We start from the raw sequence: 19,901 nt of genomic DNA, 5'->3' as shown, positions 1-19,901 counted from the left end.
GACAGATTCACATACTCACATTCTGCAAACATCTCCAAACCCGTGGTATGACCCAAAGACATCTACCCTGCTGTCTTGAAAATGCACACAGCTGACAACCCAAAGGTGCTGAAAAACGAGAAAAGCATGGGTGCAGAAACCTATCCGGTGTTTCACCACAGGAATACACGTTCATTTGGCCTCCTGAGCTGCGGAAGGCAGGCAGACGGTGCCAGCACGAAACACGACAGCATCGCGTGCTTCCATCTGAAGACCCAGTTCAGGAAGCCTTATGAACTCGGACCCCTGAGCATTGCAGTTGTGACCTGGACAGCTCCGTCAGAAATTACTATTTGTTTTGATTTATAACAACAACACACGGAGAGGCATCTGTCAAGGAGGCTAGATTATCTTGCCACAAACAAAAATGAAGAAAAATCCAGCAGCAACTTCCAGAGATTTATATACACACAAGGAAAAAAGATCCATACATACACACACATAGACATATAAAAACAACACAACATAGTTTACATATATATGTATTGTATACATATGTATATATGTGTGTATATACTTATATATACACACACATGAAAAAATGTAATTAAACCGTGTAACAAATTAAGAAAAAGCAATCTAACCTACTCAGCTATTCTCCTTCAAAAATCCATGCCTGCTGAAGTGCTCTTCTCAAGATATTTCCTTTGCAGTGTGCCTTCACCATTCACGAAATGGACATTGCTAGTTATACAGCAGGACGTTGGTCCATATGTAAAATTATCCTTGTGTTTCTGATAAAACAAGCATCATGCAAGGAGCAAGTAGAACTTACTCATTATGCATCATAGTACCTAAATTTTTGCATCTCTCCCCCTCATCTTCCATAATACCACTGCTATCTGTGGGCAAATTTATCTTTCATTTTACAAGGAACCTTGATTTCTGAAGATGGAAACAGAGAAAACTGATGCAACTATGCAAGTTTTCTCCCCTCTCTTTTGTACACTAAGCTACGTACACATTCTCTGAGGCAGAGATTTCTAAGAAACGCGGCCTCTTGGACAATTTCTTTGATGAATAGACTGGCCAATTAACAGTATAGTTTTTTAGGATGAATAGACAAGCTTGATAGAAAGATCTATCAGCTGCTCAGGCCACACTGCTGTATAATTGAGGAAAGGCTAGCATATTAATGACCTTTAACAGAAGTAATTACTTACTTTTGTAAAACTACCGACAGGCAGAAATAGATAACCAGAGTAGAATATTATGAAAAATACTTTTCGTTTTTCTATCTTAAACTTTGCATTTGAGGATGAAGGAGCAAATCCTCTTCTTAAATTTTTCTTCTTCCTTTCCCTGCTCTAACATTCATTCAACAACGTCTTAAAGTTCTTACTTTGCATAAGAATGTGGTACAGTGAGTGGCTTTGATGCTTAACTACTGAAATCCCAATTTCCAGTTTGCTATTTTTGTTCTCTGTTTGGGATTTGTTAGGCTCTGCTGGTTTTGAAGCAAATGACATGTTGAATTTTTTCTGATGAAAATTTTTTAAAAGATTCATGCACATACTAACTCATGCACATCCTGGGAACATCTAAGACACTATCTCTTTGAATTCATCTGCTTGAATGACAGTACATGAATTTGAAACTTCTTAGGCAATAAATTTAAATAAAACTTAGCTACATAATTACATTGTGAAAAATCTCAATATTTTGATACTCAATAAATTTATTCATAAACCATATTCCAATATTTATAAGCATTCTAAAAAAAAAAAAAAAAAGGTTTACACTACATTTTCTATTTGGCTGCTCACCTCAGGTTTTCACCAATTTAAATGGACATTTTAAGGCGGCAGACTTACTCTGAAGAAAAGTGAACGTACGCCCTTTAATTAGGCTACAGCCTCTTTTGGAAAAAGTAGAATCTCTTTCATGATTGAAAGTATCGGCTGTCTGAAGTCCTATCTTTGGTTGCTCAGAATACCAGCCACTGTCTATCATCTAGCAGAAGGCATTTTTATTGCACAGCATCAACAGAAATAGAGAAGAAAGTGAAAAGTTTGTGGCACAGTATAGTATAGCAGATTCTTTAGTTACCTAACTGTCATTTTAACCCATTTCACATTAACCAAACTGCTTTCTTTTCCAGTCAAGAAGCCATGTAGTGGAAAGGAAGAGATACTCTCAGCCTGTTCGTTTTGCAATACTTTAGTTTGACAGGGTGATACTAAGTGAAAATCTGGCCTTACCACATTTCCAACAGGACTGCTTTCAAGAATAAATTATTAGTTGCCACAGCATTATTGTAATGAATGCCTATCTCATTTGCAATGATTTTCAATTTTTTCCCATTGCACTTAACTGCTGAAGTCTTGAGGCCCCACAAAAGTTCATTCTCAAAAGGTACAAGAGGTATGAGAAAGCATCTGATATTACGTTATTCTTTGTAAGTGCAATTCTATCCATCTGTTCAAGTGCAGGATTAATCCACATGCTTTTTTTTTTTTTTTTACCTGACTGGTTGCACAAATTAGAAAATAAATATTTAGATTTACGGATATTCCCAACCTATGGATATGTTAATATAGAAACAATTTTGCAAGCTCCCTAGGATTACACAATGCTTCCTTTGTTGAGATGACAGTGAAATGGGTATGTGTTTGGTATGCTCTGTAGTCCAGCATGCCATGACTTTTGGAGGACTATTGTACTAGCAGGAAAACCCTTATAAGATAGATATATATATATATATTTTTTTTTTTTAAACTATCCAAACAAATAGGTCCGCTATGCGGAAGGGCTATAGCTCTATAGAATTAATAGCGAAAGAAAAAAAAAAAGAAAACAAAAAAAAAATCCCCAAACCAGATTGTTAAATTGTTCCCCCGTTTTGTTTGGCTAGAACATACCTGGCATGCTGATGGATGGCTGTGATTGAGGTCCCACTGGGAAGAGACTATGTCAACAGACTTTTCAGCCATATTAAGCAAATTCATCCAGCCTTGGAAAAGAGACAAATGGGATGGTGCACTGTCTGAATAGTTGATCCCTTCAGGAATATTTTCCACAAGAGCAACCCTGAGAATAGATAAGGAAAAAAAATAACCACTTAACAGCAGCACTTTTCTTCAGGGAAAATGTCCCAAATTGTAAAGAGCGTTAGCTTTTGGGCCTGCGGTTCAAAATCTGCTCCCAGAGGCCTCTCAACATCCGGTCACCCTGCAATTCGCTCCGAAGTTGCCAAATGTGGAAATGAACTGCTGTAACGGCAACAAAACTGATGAAACTTTCGGAGCTCTACAACATTAGCTTTAACATAGAAAAGCTTACTTCTTATAAGACAGTAAGTGGGGATCAGTCCTTAAGGTGAAGATGGGAGGAAATGAAACAGTCTCTTCTTTCTTGCCACCCTCGTCCTTGCATTTCTTTCCTCTTTTTTCTCTAAGCAACCTCACATGCAGCGCAGCACAACATGAACTCCCTGCCACTCTCTTAGGTCTTTCCTCCCTGCTGACGTTTCATTACGTTGCCATCTTTATGTATGAATTCTCCATTTCCAAGTGCTGTAAGGTACCTAACTTCTCTGCTTCTGTTCACCTGCGTAAGGCTCAGAGTGGGATCCAGAGTAAAGAAAAGGAGGAAGATTTTACCTTTTTTTTTTTTTTTTTAATCTTCTGTTCTTTTTGGAAAGCTCCTTAATCTTATATTCTATACTATTCAAAACACATCCAAATAACATACATTCACATGCCTCCAAGAAGGTAAGTGATCATGGCAGTAAACTGACAGTTCAAAAATATGCCCCTCTACTTCAGGGAAAGCATGTGGTTCATTCAGCATACTGCCCCACTGCTTCATTTCCATGAATTGCAACAGGGTAAAGTTCTTCTCACTGCTCAGTAGAGGAGCTTAAAAAAAATATATCTCAAGTCTACTAATTCTGTTTTTAGCTAAACAGATGAAATTTTCACACAACTTGTGAAAAACACAACTTGTAAATGTTGGTTAGAGTACAGTTAAATTTAAGCCACCAACATCTTCCATATTTACTGTGACTTATAAAATCAGATTTAGAAAAGACATTAAACTTACCTGACTTCTATATTAGAATGCCAGAGTCATAATACCATGAAATAAATAAATTGTAAAATGTTAAAACACACACACACACCCCTTGATTTTATATCTTCAAGTATACTTTATTTTAAAGCATTTTAATTACCTTATTCATAAACTTCTCATAAGTAACTACTGCTCTAAAAATTAACCACCCTTATTATTCCCCTGACTGCCATATTTTTTTAAATAAATCATTTTATTCTAACACTCAAGGTTTTAGACTTATTTCTGCAGCATCTAATACAGCTACAGAACCCAATAAAACTTTAGTCAGGCTTCTTGAAAGCTTAATTAGTTTCTTTCTGATTAATTAATGTTGCTAAAAGCCCCAATATAAATAGTAATTTCCATGTTCCCACAGTTGTTCTATTCAACAAGGAGGGTCACCTACTCTACACAGAACGAGACACCAAGGCACAGAAGAATAAGCAGTCTGTATAAGGACAAACCAAAGCACAGAAGAATAAGCAATTTGTTCTAGGACATAAACAGCGGCAAAGACAAGCAATGAATCCAGGTCTTTCTGAGCCTCTTCCATTGCCCACTCAATCATATGCCAATACAAGAGGGAGTTAGGCTGGATATTCTCCCAAGACATTCTTCATGTCAAACCATTATTCCACAAATAATCTGACAAATATGGTTCTGATTTAGCAATAATTTAAAAGTATACATCATTCCCTTAACCAAAGATGTGACAGAAACTCAACACTAGAATATCGCCTCACATACACAATCTTCTGAGTGAATACATATCAATAGATATATAGTAGCCCAAGAAACACCTGAGAAGATTGAATCCCTCGAGGTCACTCCCAGTGGTTCGTAGTAGTATTTCCTATGGGCTTTACTGAACTACTGGCTCACTGGAAAGCACACACTTTGCTTCTGCTCTTCCTATCTCTGTCTTTGACACACTAAAATTTGCCAAAAAGATAACACAGTCACTGAACTGCAGAATAGCTGAGGTTGGAAGGCACTGATGGAGATCATCTAGTCCAAGCCCCTTGATCCAAGTGCAGTCAACTAGAGTAGGTTGTGCTGGTTTTAAAGAGCTCCAATATCTCCAAGCCCAAGAAGTTTAACACATCACTTCTGAGGTTAGGGCCCTGATCCAGCCAAGCACTTATACATCTGCTTATTTCTGATGCACTGGCTCTCTAGAGCTATTTATGCCCAAAAGAGGGGGGGAATGAAGAGTATATCTATACATTATATACTCAGACTCCAGAAGCAGGTGGATGCAAGACAGATCTGAACTGGAAGCCACCTGTCCTGCTTACTGTGCAGCACCCAACCTGGGTTAAAGTACAGCACTACGCCAATGATGACCACACGGCTCGCCGTGCAAAGCTGCCTCATGGCCAGCCCACTTGAAGGGAACGCAGAACTCAACTGTCTTCGACCACAAAATGCCATCCAGGCAGATTCATACAGTAACCTCTCTTTCAGGTCTGCGCTCTCTGTAAAACTGTAATCTTGTATCTTAAAGTGTAATTCTGAAAAAGCTGCAGGCATGATTCAGTGCTCTGCAGACGTATTAAGGGGTACAGACACCATCAAAATACACATAAAAAAAGTTTTTTCCTTTTGTTGCACAGGTTAAAACCATTTACCTATTCAACAAAAGCAGCAGGAGATTTTTGCTAGGTGCCACAAAATTCCTCTCTCTGTTGCAAGGGCCTTTGTCAGGAAGAAGGTGCCTCCTGGTAAGGAGGCTCGTTCAGCCTCTGTTGGGCTCAACTTGCTCATCACCAGGAGGAGGTCAGCAGCCACTTTTCACTCTGTGTACCACTTGGCAGGCCACAGCATTAGAACTCGATTATGGGTTTGACTGTGCAGCTCCTGCCATTTTATAATTTGGTTTGACTACAAAACAGGAGCTGAATGCATCCCCACGTAGTGAAAATGATCTTCAGAACAGATAGCAACACTAAGTACTTTGTGCCCATTAGAGGGCAAAAGACATTCTATTTAGCTAGGGCACTAGTTAAAATGTTGTCTGCAGGGTTCACACATGTCCCTTTAATAATGAGCTTATTCTGCCCATTCAAAAGCTCAGCCAAGCTCAAAAGTTAAAACCCCTAACCACCAACTTTCTAAACTAAATGCTCTTGCCCTCATAGTTTTTCCTCTACTACAAATACAATACCAAAAATCCAATATGAGTTAAAAAGTTTTGCTAAACTTTTTGCACAAAAGTTTGGGTTTGCAAGAGCCTGCAAAGGCCCAAATTCCATCAATAAAAGCTAAACTTTGCTCTCCTTTTTGTTCCAGTATGACCACAGAGTGCATTTCTAAAAACTGGTGTAACAAAAGCTTCGAAGAGAGAAGGTCACTCACAGACCTCAAGGAAGATCAGACATGGTTGCATAATCTGTTCTTCAATAATGGCATATTAACAAAGTAAAATGGAACAAATGTAACATGATGGTTAAAACTGACTTTTTCCATGCTCAAAATCATTAGCAGATAACCTTACACCTATCGAATGAGATGTCCTCCCTTTCCCAGACTTCCTGGTGCTTTAGATATTTCATCTGATTAATGCCAGCACAGGCCAGCCTCTTCAGTTGTATAGCGGAATATTCTCAGCCCCATCTCACACGGATGTAGAAACCTAAAAGTAATGCTAAATGATTTCTGCAAAGTTATAGAGGTGGACCAGGGTCACAACTGAGATTCAAGCTCCTCTAAGTGAACAGAAATGTGATAAGCAGTATAATGGTATTTAATTTCTAGTGACCTTGACCTCAATAATAATAAGACTTTTCTGAGCTCAGCTACATGACTTGCATTTAGTAATTCCAAGCAAATTCTGTCCCAGGCTAAGGATTCTCCTTCATCTTTGACAGTCCTTTTGTCAAAAAGCTAGAAGCTTCGTTTCTGAACTCACACATTTTTTTTTTCCCTCTGAAGGAAACACAGACAATCTTAATTTAGCATTTTGGTTAATTAGAGTAGAAAGAGGACTAGGATAGTGAAAATAGGCATATGCTATATATAATCCCTTCAATAATCTTAATAATAATCAATAATCTTAAGGTTATCAGCAAACATTTACAGCCCTGCGTCGAGAAGTTCAGCAGGAACAATTACAGAAGTATACGAGGCAAGTTCTTTTGATAGTTAAATATTCATACCATACTAAAACAATTAATCAAAGAACATTATTCACTCTGGTTTGCCTCAATCTATAGTCATATATTAGAGAACATCCAGTTCTAATGAACTTTAATGTCTACATGACATCTGAATTTACTCACCATTAGAGAAAGAAATACGATATGAAAATTTTCCAACAATTTTTATGAGACAAAGAAATGAAAGATAAACAAAGGATATCTTTGTCATAAGGATGCTATATTTCAGACTGAGGAACGGACGGTTCCGTATAAGTTCTGCCCCTAAACCAGTGTCCTATTTAAAGATAACCTCTTGCAGTCTCTTTACCTTTCTTAACCCAAAAGCCCTGGGTGTAAAAGTGTGCCCTGGAGGATCACGACTCCTCGCAAGGTTCCAGCTCATCCTTTATTATACCCTTTCCAAAGCACTTCTTTTAACTGAAGCATTCACCATGCTCCTTCAAGCACTTCCTCCTACATCATACCAGTCCTACTACTTTTTTCCCCTCAAATCTGCTCATTAGCTGTCATGTTGGCCAAGCCCATCTTCTCCCTTAGCTCCTCAGCAGAGCCACAGCTCTAGCTCTTGTTTCTGGAAGGAACTAAGAAATATCCTTATAGACAGGCTGTAACCACTATCTCAAAAAGATGCAGAAGAAACTCTTTCTGCCTTGTTCACAGAAAAAGTGTCCTAAGAAAAGCAGTATGGCACAACTTGCTGCTACATTTGGATATTCCCCTTAGGGAAAGTGGTAGGACTCTGCAAGATGAAGTGCTATATTTCCACTTGGTATCAGACTGCAGAACACAAAGATATGCAGTGTTTTTAGATATTAAATGCTATCCCATATAGGAAATGTTAAATTGTATATTACATGCAATATTTGTATGAGACCATGCAAATTAATTACATCTCATGTTTCCAAAAAGCTAACTTACAACACCAGCTAGTTATCACATGTACTTACTCTGTTTATTTCAATTTTAAATTAAGTATGTCCCCACTTCCATGCCCTCCCGTAAGTAAATTTATAGCAGAACACAGTGGTTAAAAATGGAGAACAGAGAAGATTCATTTAAAATGGATAGAGAACTCAAATGTTTGTGTACTCAAAAGAAGCTATATTATTACCACCTAACTGTGAAGATCATAAGCTCTACAGCAGTTCTCTAATATTGAGAAATTCATCTGATAAGTGGGGCACGTGCACGTGTGCTTACACACATGCATCTGCCTGAATATACGCACGCTACAAAAGCTCTTGGCAGATATTTGCTTGTAGACTTTTTGAATTTTATTCGTGAAGACTTTGATCTCCAGAGACAAAATCCTGAGAAGCTGAATGCTTGGCTTAAGTTGGTACTTTCAGTTAGATCTTCAGTAAAGGCAGATATATTCATATTTCTGATATTAAATGCATCCTTCTGCAGACACAGAGCATAGGGCACCAGGTACAGAGCTGCATCTGAGCATTTTGGAGCATTACATGGAACAGACCAGTGTGATGTTTAAGCTAAAAAGCTGCTGCCAGTATCTCCCTGACAAATTCATGTTTTCAACATGATTCCATCCATTTAATGGAAAGACAGCTCAATAAGCACATTAACATTTATTATTTCAAGAAATCAGACTGCTAGAATTCTACAAATGTCTTGCACCAGGGGCTGTTCTGAAGGAAGATTTTTCATTTTGTGATCTTTTTCATATTCAGAACCTGCCTGGATATCATTTTGGAAGATAATGGTAGTCAGACACAGGTATCATAGAATCATAGAACCAGTAAGGTTGGATGGGACCTCTGGAGATCATCTAGTCCAACCTCCCCACTCAGCAGGGTCACCTAGAGCATGTTAGACAGGGTTGCATCCAGGTAGGCCTTGAAGATCTCCAGAGAAGGAGACTCCACAACCTCTCTGGGCAACCGGTTCCAGTGCTATGAGGGTAAGAGGGTAAAAACTTATTGTAGAACAGATGGTCTCATGCAGATTTCTTAAGTTCCCTGTTCCTGGACCTACTGGGATATAAGGGGACGGGTTTAACACTTGATAGTGTGTATGTAAATGAAGCTACACAACTATTGTGTTGGAGCATACAATGAAATACAAAAGGTTGCAGCAAGGGAGCTGCCTTGTGCCAAGGAGGCACTTACTGGTCCTGGACTTCAACTCTTCATCACACATAGTCAGTGCTTCCTCAGTCACATTGACCATCTTGGTGACCTGACACAGAACAGGGCCACAGGATTTTACATCATAAATGCAGGAGAGGCAGATGATTTCCAAAGTAAACACAAAGTGGAGTCTGTTGAGTTGCCCGGCACCTTCTGTAAGAGCTTTGACACATCTGCCAACCTCTGGTCTATATTCTGCAAATGTTGTTGAGAGTCCAAGATCTCAGGTTAGCAGAGCAGTTAGCAACAAGCTTAGGCATCATGCACCTCAGGTGCCTAAGGCCATAGCCTAAAGTTTTCTCTAATTTTGTAGAGAATGACGGATTCCTTACTGCCTCCTCAGTAACCACTATAAAAGCTGGTTCTGCCATGAAAGTGAACACCCTTGTTCAGCACTGCATTGCTGCTTTCCCCAAGCCAACATGCACTTGCATGGCTACACTGTGAACCAGAAAGCAGAATATGTGGATCCCCATCAGCCAGACGAGCTCCCTGATCCTCTTCAACATGCGCTGCCGCAGGAGGCTGTAGCACAGCAGTGGGCATAAACAGACCTGCCAACCTCAAGTGTTCCCCAAACTCCAGCCTTAGGCACCAGAGCAGATACTTAAAATTAGCAGCTGCCTCTTAGTTTTCCCCTTCTATGGTTGCCCTTTCTTTGCACTTAGGCACCTTCCAATTTTTCTTATTAGTCCACAGAAACAACTGAGGTAAGCTAACTGTGTACGAATTTCTATTCTAATTCCTCATCACTGAGTCCTCCTCCTCCTAATCTTTTCATAATGAACTTGCAGATCATTTTCTTATTGTTATTCCCACGTAATTGCTCTCATGTCATTAATATTATGAATATCATGATGTCTGCATGCCAAATATCCTGTAGACATGCACAGTGCATCAGTCAGGCTTGGAAAATTTAAGGGTCAGATTCTTGGCTAGTAATATATATATATATATATATATATAGATAGATAGATATATATATAAATATAAAATAGAAACTTCAGTCAGCAGTTACCTCAGTGGAACAAAACTACCAATTGTTCTACCAATTGAATATTATGCTCAGTTCCCTGAGTCTAACGAAAAAATAACTATAAACACTCTAGGAATATTCTTCTCTGTGGAATGCACCATGGATCATTACGCAAAAAAAGATGCCCCCATCTCCACCCCCTGGTACCATCATCATCAGAAGGAATTTACCCAACAAAAAAATTCCACTGTTTCAACTTCCCTCAAGCAATAAGAAAGAATATTTGCACTGAAACCTATCACAGACAGATTATTTTCAAATGAAGCAACCACTATACGTGAACACAAGTCATCTAATTTCTAAGCAAATGTATTTTAGGTGATAAAGTGAGAGGTACACAGCTGCATTTCAGATGCAGATTCAGGCATTTCATTCTCAAAGGCAAAACTGCATCCAAAAGAGGGAAAGAATTGACCAGCTGTTTCACAAGGTCACTTCAGTGTATGGAGGACGGTACTTCCTCTGTGCCTAAACAATTCTTGGAGAAGCAAGGCTGAGCCTCAGGCAAAGATTCAACCTACACTGCCAAGACCGTTTTGGTCCTGGAACCAAGATATCAGTCATATAAAGTATCAAATGAAAAATGGCACAGGCATGAGGGAAAAAGAAGAGCACAAGAAGAACTCAATGGCAAGCAATAAAGACCTTCCTTTGCTCCTGATGACATAACGGGTATTTACCTCAATTCAGAAAGTGTGTAAACACAGTGCAACTTAACATCAAGCCTTTAAGCAGTCCTATTGATTTCATCAGGATTTCGTACGTGCTTAAAGTTAATGCAGACTTATGCGTTTTTCTGAATTTTGCAGGTCAGGCCAGCTCAATACTGATCTTTTCCCTCCACTATTATCTATCTGAGCACAATCCAACATAATCCTTTTTCAATAGCCCCTTACTCCACAAATAGGGAGGCTGAAATGAAGGTCTTTGATTCCCTACTATAGAACCATTTTTCATCAGTAAGACTCAATGACAAACCTTCATAATAGAAGGAGAGGGGAAAAAAAGATTTTAAAGTGCAACCAAAGGACAAAAATCAACACACATGTGAAGACTACTCTGGAAAAAAATAAGGTGTGGTTTTGTTTGTCTGTTCTGCTTTAGGTTTCTAGCTCTGTTATGTTAAACATGAACTTCAACATTAGCATGCCTGTCAAAAAATATCTAGATAATTCATTTTTTTTAATTTCAAAAGTAAGTCCCTTTAACTGATGATGAAGTCTAGTCATATGCAAAGGAAAATGAAGTTGAGAAGTAGCAATCACTAATTGGTATCATCAACTGAGAGCCCCAAATCTGTTTCCACCAGGTAGATCTGGCATCATAGTAATGCAGTGGACCAAAGAAATCTTTACTGAGGTGCACTTTTAATTTACTGGATAAGACAGAGTTTTGTCAAGTAGGCTTCAATCTGGCATTTGTCACTAATTTAGCAAGGAAGATCTCAGGTCCTGGACACACAAACCTAATTTTTCCAGACTAAAACATTTTACTGGAACTTCCTGCTTCACAATCCTATTACAGAGCCCAGGATAATCAGAGTTCTTAATTACTCAGAGCAATTTCTCCTCTCTTTATACCTCCTGCAACCATTTATACCTATACAGACCAAACAGATAAAACTGTAGAATGTCAGAACAGAAACATGTTATAGAATAGTTATAAATATCTCATGGCTTTTTGTTTATTAAATAGGTTAAGGGAAAAAACAGCATCAAGCAGAACAGTCAAGCCATCAAACAAGAAATCAGCATAGCTGTATTTAACAATGGCAAATACAAAAACATAATAGAATGAAACCTTGTACGATAAAGGTTCTTGTGCTACTCCTTATTCACCTATCATTCACTTTGATTTATGAATTTGGCTCATGAAAACAAAAGAACTCAATACCACAAATTAAGTGTACATTAATCACAGACTTAACAAAGGCTGGTTTGACCACAAAACCAATACACTATCTCCACAAAAGCCTATACTATATGGGCCCAGTTAGTCTGTATTCATTCCTGATAATTAGTGCCTTATTCCATAATGAAAGTTAGTCAGTAGGAAGGGCTGCAATGGTGACGCACAAATATGAGTTTCCAAGAGGCAGAATAAAGTTTTGCTTCAGGAAACATTCAGGAGTCTTATTTAATTAATCATTTATCTTCCAATTGAATCTTGCAGGATCCAATGAGCACCAGATCATCAATATCTCAATCCAGCTTAAATCAACAATGCTGAGTTCCTTGATATTGTCTAAATAACAGTAAGAATCGAAAGGTACCAAAACTTTCAAACTAACCTAAAGGCTCAACATCTAGACAGACACATTTGGTATTCAACATAACATAATAATGTCTCTGGATTGACAGATAAGGCCACTAGAGGTGTCAAAAAGACAGTATTTGAACCAAATCAATCGAGCGTCCATATGACTCTCCCCAAACAGTGATGGCAGCTGACATTTTAGAATTACTAGTCAATAGAAAAATCACCATACTTTTGTATATCTAGAGTCTTGTCATTCCTTGCTTGCTGTCAGAACTTTGATTTGCACCCTATTTTAATTTGTTAATTCCTATATTTTGATCAGAAGCAAATTTCTTGGGGTTCAAATAAATCTTTTATCACTGAACGACTGCTTGTTTGAAATACGCAGAAATTATTCTTAAATGTAACATAAAGGCATTTTAACGTCAGAAAGCAAGAGTTCCTCTAGATGCTAATCATCATTCCTTTTAGAGTACATTGGGGCTGAATTCCACATTGAAAAGGCACAAGAACAGAGAGGTCACACACTGTACACCAAGTGTTCTGCTCGTGCCTTTCTTTATGAACAACAGACACAGGCCCTGGGGATATGTGTGAAACCATTTAATGGACAGAGACTAAGAATGGAAATTGCCATCTGCTCCTTGTATATATTTGGCTTTTCCTTAAAACACTTTCATTAGGCTACTGTTAGGATATGTTCCAGTCATTACAAGAAGCTCTCTTCCATTCCCCTGGCTCCTCCTCCTGCAGCCTCACTCTTCTTTGTTTTATGTTTTACAAACTAAATGACCTCTTTGGTTTTACTCCTTCTAGCTCGTCTTCTACTCATTAAATCTCTTCCAAGTTATTTAAGGAGCCGAAATCTTGACATCGCCATGAGACCTGAAAGCCATCATTCTGCCTGAATGTTCTACCTTGCTCCTCCTCCATGTCCAATTTGTCTATTTAGATTGAAAGCGCTTCATGAGCACAACTCCTTGTTCCCCTAATAGTGACAAACAGACTGGGGTCCATCATTAGTAAGTTCCCAGGATTTACTGCAGAAGGAAGTAGAAGCCTGTGTAAATCTCCACTGAGAGCACACAATATGCAGGGACAGGCTTTCAAGTACTGCTGCCTAAATTGTCCATCATTCAAACTGCTTACGTCAGAGGCATGAGGCAAATCTAACTTGCGTTACTTTTTTTTTTCTTTTTTAAGAGGGTTTATGGATATCTTGGCAGCTTCCATATAACAACAAACACAGCACTAAGTTCTGAAATATATTTCTAATGATAATTCCCTGAAAGCCTGCCACAGCTTACCATTACCTGCAATAAGCAGGAATAACAGTTGCACTGATTTACAAACACTGCCACCCTACCTTCCAGCAGCTAACATGGAAAGTGTATAGGAACTCAAGTGGAAAGGGTTTCCTGGACCATCAAGCCCCTGTCCTTGCTACTTCTGGCAACATTACATGTATTTTCATTCTTAAATTATCATGATGAGGGAAAGATACTAGAACTGAGAAAGGTAAAGATTTTTACCTCCACTTCTCATCCTGGAATATTTTTATCTTGCTGTTCTCACAGGCAGAAGCCTGCTACACACATGGTATCTTCTAATCTGCACTATCCTTTATTTTCAGTAAAACCTCTGATACCCTGGAATTCCTCTCTCCTATGATGTTTTTATGGATGACAATCATATTTCTTCTCAGCTTTCACTCTGCTCAGCCAAGTGCCTAAAGGTGTCTTTTGTGAAATAGGCTCTCCATTCCTAAAACCTCTTTCTTGTTTTTCCCTGCACCTATTCTGTACAAGTTCGACTTCCTTGAGTATCAGTAGTCATATTATACATAGTATTACACATTAAATGTTACCAATGCCTTTCAAAATGGCACTAATGCTTCCTTTGCGCTTCTGAATACACCTTGCCTGATATATATTGTATTGTATTCATCTCTAAGCAATTCTATCTTCTTTTATCTCAGTTTCCCTAAGGAATTGCTTCCAGTAAACAGTATAACAACAGAAACTCCAGTGAAATTATAGTTAAATTATTGCCTAGGAGTGAGTAAAATAAAACTGTTAACCAAAACGGTACACAAATCCCCATGAGAAACAGAGAGACTTATTTACATTCTGTTACAACCTCACGAATTTGAAAGAGAGCTTTCCCATTCTCAGAGGAAAGGGCATTTTTGGCTCACCTATGTTTATTTTCTGCCTTCGGATCATATATTTTCTGGTCAAATTTAATTCTAAAGACATCTGTGGGGAAATGGATCTTCAAGAGGTGCTAGAGTCAGCTGTTACATTATTCACAGGCTTACTCAGAAAACTGACTAAAACAGACCTTGGTCATTCCCTGCTTCTGCGTGACTGTTGTATTACGTGAAATTCAAAGAGTAACACAAAGTGAGAAGATATCCAGAAGGAAAAAAAAAAAAGAAAGAAAGAAAACAAAGCAATAAATATCAGATGAATGCTGAGATGTGTAACAGACTTGAGAAAACCTTTAAACAACCCTTTTCTGAATCTGTAAGCAACACTTCCCAGCTGAACAGCAGACAGTTGAAGTAGCTTCATGTCTCTCAAAGTTGCTCTGAGGATTTTTTTTTAATCATTTTCAGCTAAACCATGATGGACTAACTACAGAACCTGAGAGAGATGAACTCCATGAAAAATTAACATAAGAGAGATGTTTTGAAGCACAGAGGACAAAAAGAAGGTGAAAATAGAGAAAATCTGTAAAGTGCAATTTTGAGGGGTTAACTCAAGCCTGATAAGAAATTGTATCATAATTGGTATCTGGAGAAAAAAAAAACGCAAAGAAATTCTATTGAAAGACCCAGAATTAACCCTTGGCAAAGATATAAGAAATTGTCAAAATAAGGAATCACCTATGCCGTACTGAATCTTATGAAAGGCAGACAGTCCTCTGAAAAGCAGATATAAAAAGCTCAAGTACCTACAAGGAACAACACAACTGCAGAAAGGAATAAGGAGCTTTTATATGGATTCCAGTCAACAAAACAGCAGACAGAATCACAGAATAGTTCAGGATGAAAGGGGCCCTGAGGTTCATCTAGTCTAACCTCCTGCTCAGAACAGGTCCTGCTAGATCAGGTTGCTCAGGTTTGTATCCATTTGAGTTTTAAGCATCTCCAAGGATGGAAATCCCACAGCCTCTCTTGGTGCTTGTTCCAGTATTTGACTGTCCTCATGGTTAACTAAAAAATCTTTTTACTTAATTTGAATTTCCTATGCTGCAATTTGTATCTGTTGCCTCTTGCCTCGTTGCTACGCACCCCAAGAAAAGTCTGGCTCTGTTTTCCCTAAAACCACCCATAAGGTAGTTATAGATGGTGTAAGAGCTCCCCTTGCCTTCCCTTCCCTTCTCTGGCCTGAGCAAACTCAGTCCTCTCAGTCTCTCCTTGTACCTCCTGTGCTCCAGACCCCTACTCGTTCTGGTGACATTTTGCGGGGTTTATTCCAGTGTGTCAGTACCTCTCTAATATTGTAGAGCCCAAAACTGGACACAGCACCTTAAATGTGGTCTCACAAGTGTTGAACAGCTGAGAAGAATGACTTTTTTTGCCCTGCTGGCTACACTCTTGCTGATAAAGCTCAGGATGCACTTTGCCTTCCTCTGATTCACATTCAACTTGCTGTCTAGCAAGACCCCGAGGTCCTTTTCTGCAAAGCTGCTGTCCAGCCAGCTAGCATCCTGCATCTCTACTGCTGCAAAGAGTTATTCCAGGTGCATGACTTTGCATTTGCCCACTTCTCCAAGATCCCCACAATAGCTGCCCTACCTTCCAGCACATCAGTCAATTGCCTCAGTTTGGTATCGTTCACGAATTTGCTGAGAATCACTCCATCCTATTGCACAGGTCAATAGTAAGTACACTGAACAGTGCTGGCCTAGTACTGATCCCTGCAGGATGCCACCTAGTAATTGGCTGCCAGTTGGATGTTGTATTGATGCTCACAACTCTCCAGCCCAGCAGTACAGCTGATACTCCACCCAGTTTGTGCTACACCTTGATGAAGCAGCAATGGCATTAACAAGAACGTCAGCTCAACCAAACACAAGAAACACTTAACTAACCCACGGAAGCAAAAGATTTGATGCCTTCCATATGAGGGAGACCAGCACTGTTTGAAACCAAGCATAAACACATATTGCCAATATCAATCATGGTGTATCAACTTTGCAAGATCATTTTAGCCAATTATGAAAGTAGGATTTAGAAATCCTTGAAGAGATCTCCTAATTGCACACACGATCTCTGAGTGGGTGGTGAAAGCAGAGTGCCATTTCCTGGTATCACTGCCACCTATCACGAATGTTCTTTAAAGGCAACAAGGTTTAAAGGCAACTAGTGTTAAGAAAACAAAAAAAAAAAAAAAAAAGAAATTTAGGAATAAGGAATCTATGGTAAGGGGTAAAGATATTTTATATTGACTTCAAATGAGCATAAAACTGATAAAGCTTGTCATCTAGACCTATTGTAAAAAAAAATCAAATCAAACGAAATAGCCTCTATTAATGACATAGGAAAATACTCTGCCCCATACCTTGCCTCCTCCCACTGCTAAGTCCCTCATTTGCAGTACCCACTACAGGTCTTCACCTGAAAGGAACAACTTTGCACTTCGTAAGGTCAGGTTTTATACCTTTCCTAAAACTCCAGACCATAAAATCAGTTTGCATCTTCTATAATACTACTTTTTCTGCAGAATTATCAGGATCTTCCTAATACTGACAATAATTCCCCCAAACCTTTCTTGGACAAAATACACTTGTTAAAACATTAAACAGAATTGTTCCTAGGGCTGATTTTTGAGGAACACTACCATACCCTCCCTGTTGATTCATTTCAGTGTTCTCTGTTGGCTCTCCTTGTGGCAATTTCACATCCACAGCAGTTTGCTCACATTGATACAGAGGCAATCCTCTGCAATACAGTCTTGAAGAAGTCAGTTACCTATCACAGGCAATATGTAAAAGTCAGTCTGATGCAATCTCTCTTTTACAAAATCAAGGTGCATTTTTATCCCCCTTTGCAACATACCTGTGCCAAAATTTTGTATAATAAAATCAAAATCAAAATTATGGACTGGGATAACCTTTGTTGTTGTTGTTGTTAATAGAGGTTCTGTTGACTTACAAACACTACAGAGGAAAGCATAAAACTTCAGGGAACCTATTCCCAAGAGACCAGGCTTTCATCACAAAAGATGAATACGTAGAAAGGATGAAGATCATAGAATGGTAAGGTTGGAAGGGACCTCTGGAGAACATCTAGTCCAACCCTCAGAGTAGCCAATACAGGGATTGAACCTGCAACCTTGGCATTAGCAGTACCACGCTCTAACCAACTGAGCTAAACCTGCGTGATTAAGCTGAGAAAAATTCTTTTATAATCAGTAAATAATAAAAAAACTAATACAGATGCAATATGGAAAAGTTGCTCCAGTGAATGAGATATATGGAAATGAGAAAGGATTATTGAATGAAAACAAATGTAAGACAAGAAAGGTAAACAAATAAAAACAAAAGTAAAGCTTATTTCAAAGAAACTTTAGTTTCTAATAATACAAAAATCTTCCCTAAGATGCTCCAGTTCAGCAACTATGCTTATAGAAGGGTTCGGACGTTTGCAGCTGGGAATCACCGCATAAACATAGGCTTAATGTTCCATTATCTTAATATATATAAGGTAATTGGCTATGATAAAACCATCTTATCTTGATCCAAAAAAGGAAAAAAAACTAAGTAACTAAAGTTAAATTCACCTGGCTGCCTGCAATACTTATATAGACCACCACATTCTATCACTCATTCTTTTCTTATTCTGTTCATAATAGTCATCATACATATGTCCTATTGCATACATCTTTTACTAAATAATACATCTAGGCCTACTAAGAGAATAGCTATTAAATGACAGGTCTATATCACTAAAATTTTGTTTTTCCTTTTCAGTCTAGAATCATTCAGTGAAAGCTCAGCAGTATTTTGAGACAGGGATTGTCTTGCTCCATGCCAGCCTCCTCCACCGTTACACTTCAGAGGTGGTGACTTCCACTGCTCTAGCATATTGCAGCAGTGACTATTTTATATGTTTAATAACAGCTTACTTCTTGATCTATTAGATCAAGACTCAGTTCTTTAGGGCAGGGACCATGTCATCTCATGTTTTTGTGCAACATCTAATACAAACTGGAGAGTAACATAATACAGTCCCTATCAGGTTGCTATGTGAAGATAGGTACATGTAAGGGCAGACAAAACCAACATGCCACAGTTAGATTAACATACAATTCCTAACCTTTAGTAGGGTTGGAAGTAGAAACACTTGGACCTTCACCAAATAGCCTATAACTCAAAGTAGATTCTCCCCACCTTATCATCTTGGACTCACTCAATCTTTCAAAACCCTTTTCTGTTTTACCACAACAGAAAAGAGAAGACATTTTGGAAAGAGCATATTTTCAGACTCTTTCCCCAACATCAGAGAAACCTTAGGGACGAGAAGTAGTGCAGTTTGTTTCTGGAAGTGGTCCTTTAATTATAGCTCATTATAACATTTCAAAACAAGCAAACAGTCTTTCCTGAAGAAAGAATTTCTCTAACCTATCTCTCTTTAACCAAACTATGCCTAATAATGGAGATATTACAGCAGGACACGTAGGTCTCTGTCCCCTGGCCCCAGCGGATGCTGATAAATACCATAGCTGACCAATGAGCTGCACAGCATCTTCCGAAAAACACTCCAATTACTCCAATTCTAAAGATAGAAACAGGGACAAAGCTAGAGAAGCTAAAATACATTATGAAGGTTTAAGTTGAGTGTTGAAGAGGAAAAGGAAAGAAAGTAACAAAATATCAGCCCCTGCCTCTCCTATTTCTCCACTGACTGGACAAGACTTCTTGCAAGATCGGAAGGTTTCCTCCTGCACTCCCAGGTGCACCCCAGTTGATTTCTGGAAAGCTTGTGCAGCCATTAGTCCAAACGCGTCCCTCTCCTGAGGCGGCAGATGGGCAGGATGATAGTGAAGCCAAACAGAAGTTAAGCACTGGTCGTCTTAAAGTCAATAACAAAATTCCCAATAGTTCAGTTGGAACAGAATTTAGCTGTAGCTTAATCATTTTAAATAACCTCCAAAAAGCCTATCCATAAGGGATTCTATGGTAGTTCAT

The 19,901-nt window shown here is 38.6% G+C and overlaps 1 protein-coding gene across 1 annotated transcript in view; it reads right to left on the bottom strand.

The window, feature by feature from the left end:
- Positions 1 to 19,901, bottom strand: part of PLD5 (phospholipase D family member 5) — a 173,755-nt gene that overhangs the window by 68,399 nt on the left and 85,455 nt on the right. Inside the window, 1 exon segment of the mRNA XM_062573640.1 lies at positions 2,901 to 3,069. Within this exon segment, the coding sequence (XP_062429624.1) occupies positions 2,901 to 3,069 (169 nt within the window).

The sequence above is a fragment of the Rhea pennata genome, chromosome 3, assembly GCF_028389875.1.
Source record: "Rhea pennata isolate bPtePen1 chromosome 3, bPtePen1.pri, whole genome shotgun sequence".
NCBI lineage: Eukaryota > Metazoa > Chordata > Aves > Rheiformes > Rheidae > Rhea > Rhea pennata.
This window is presented reverse-complemented; position numbering and strand designations above follow the sequence as displayed.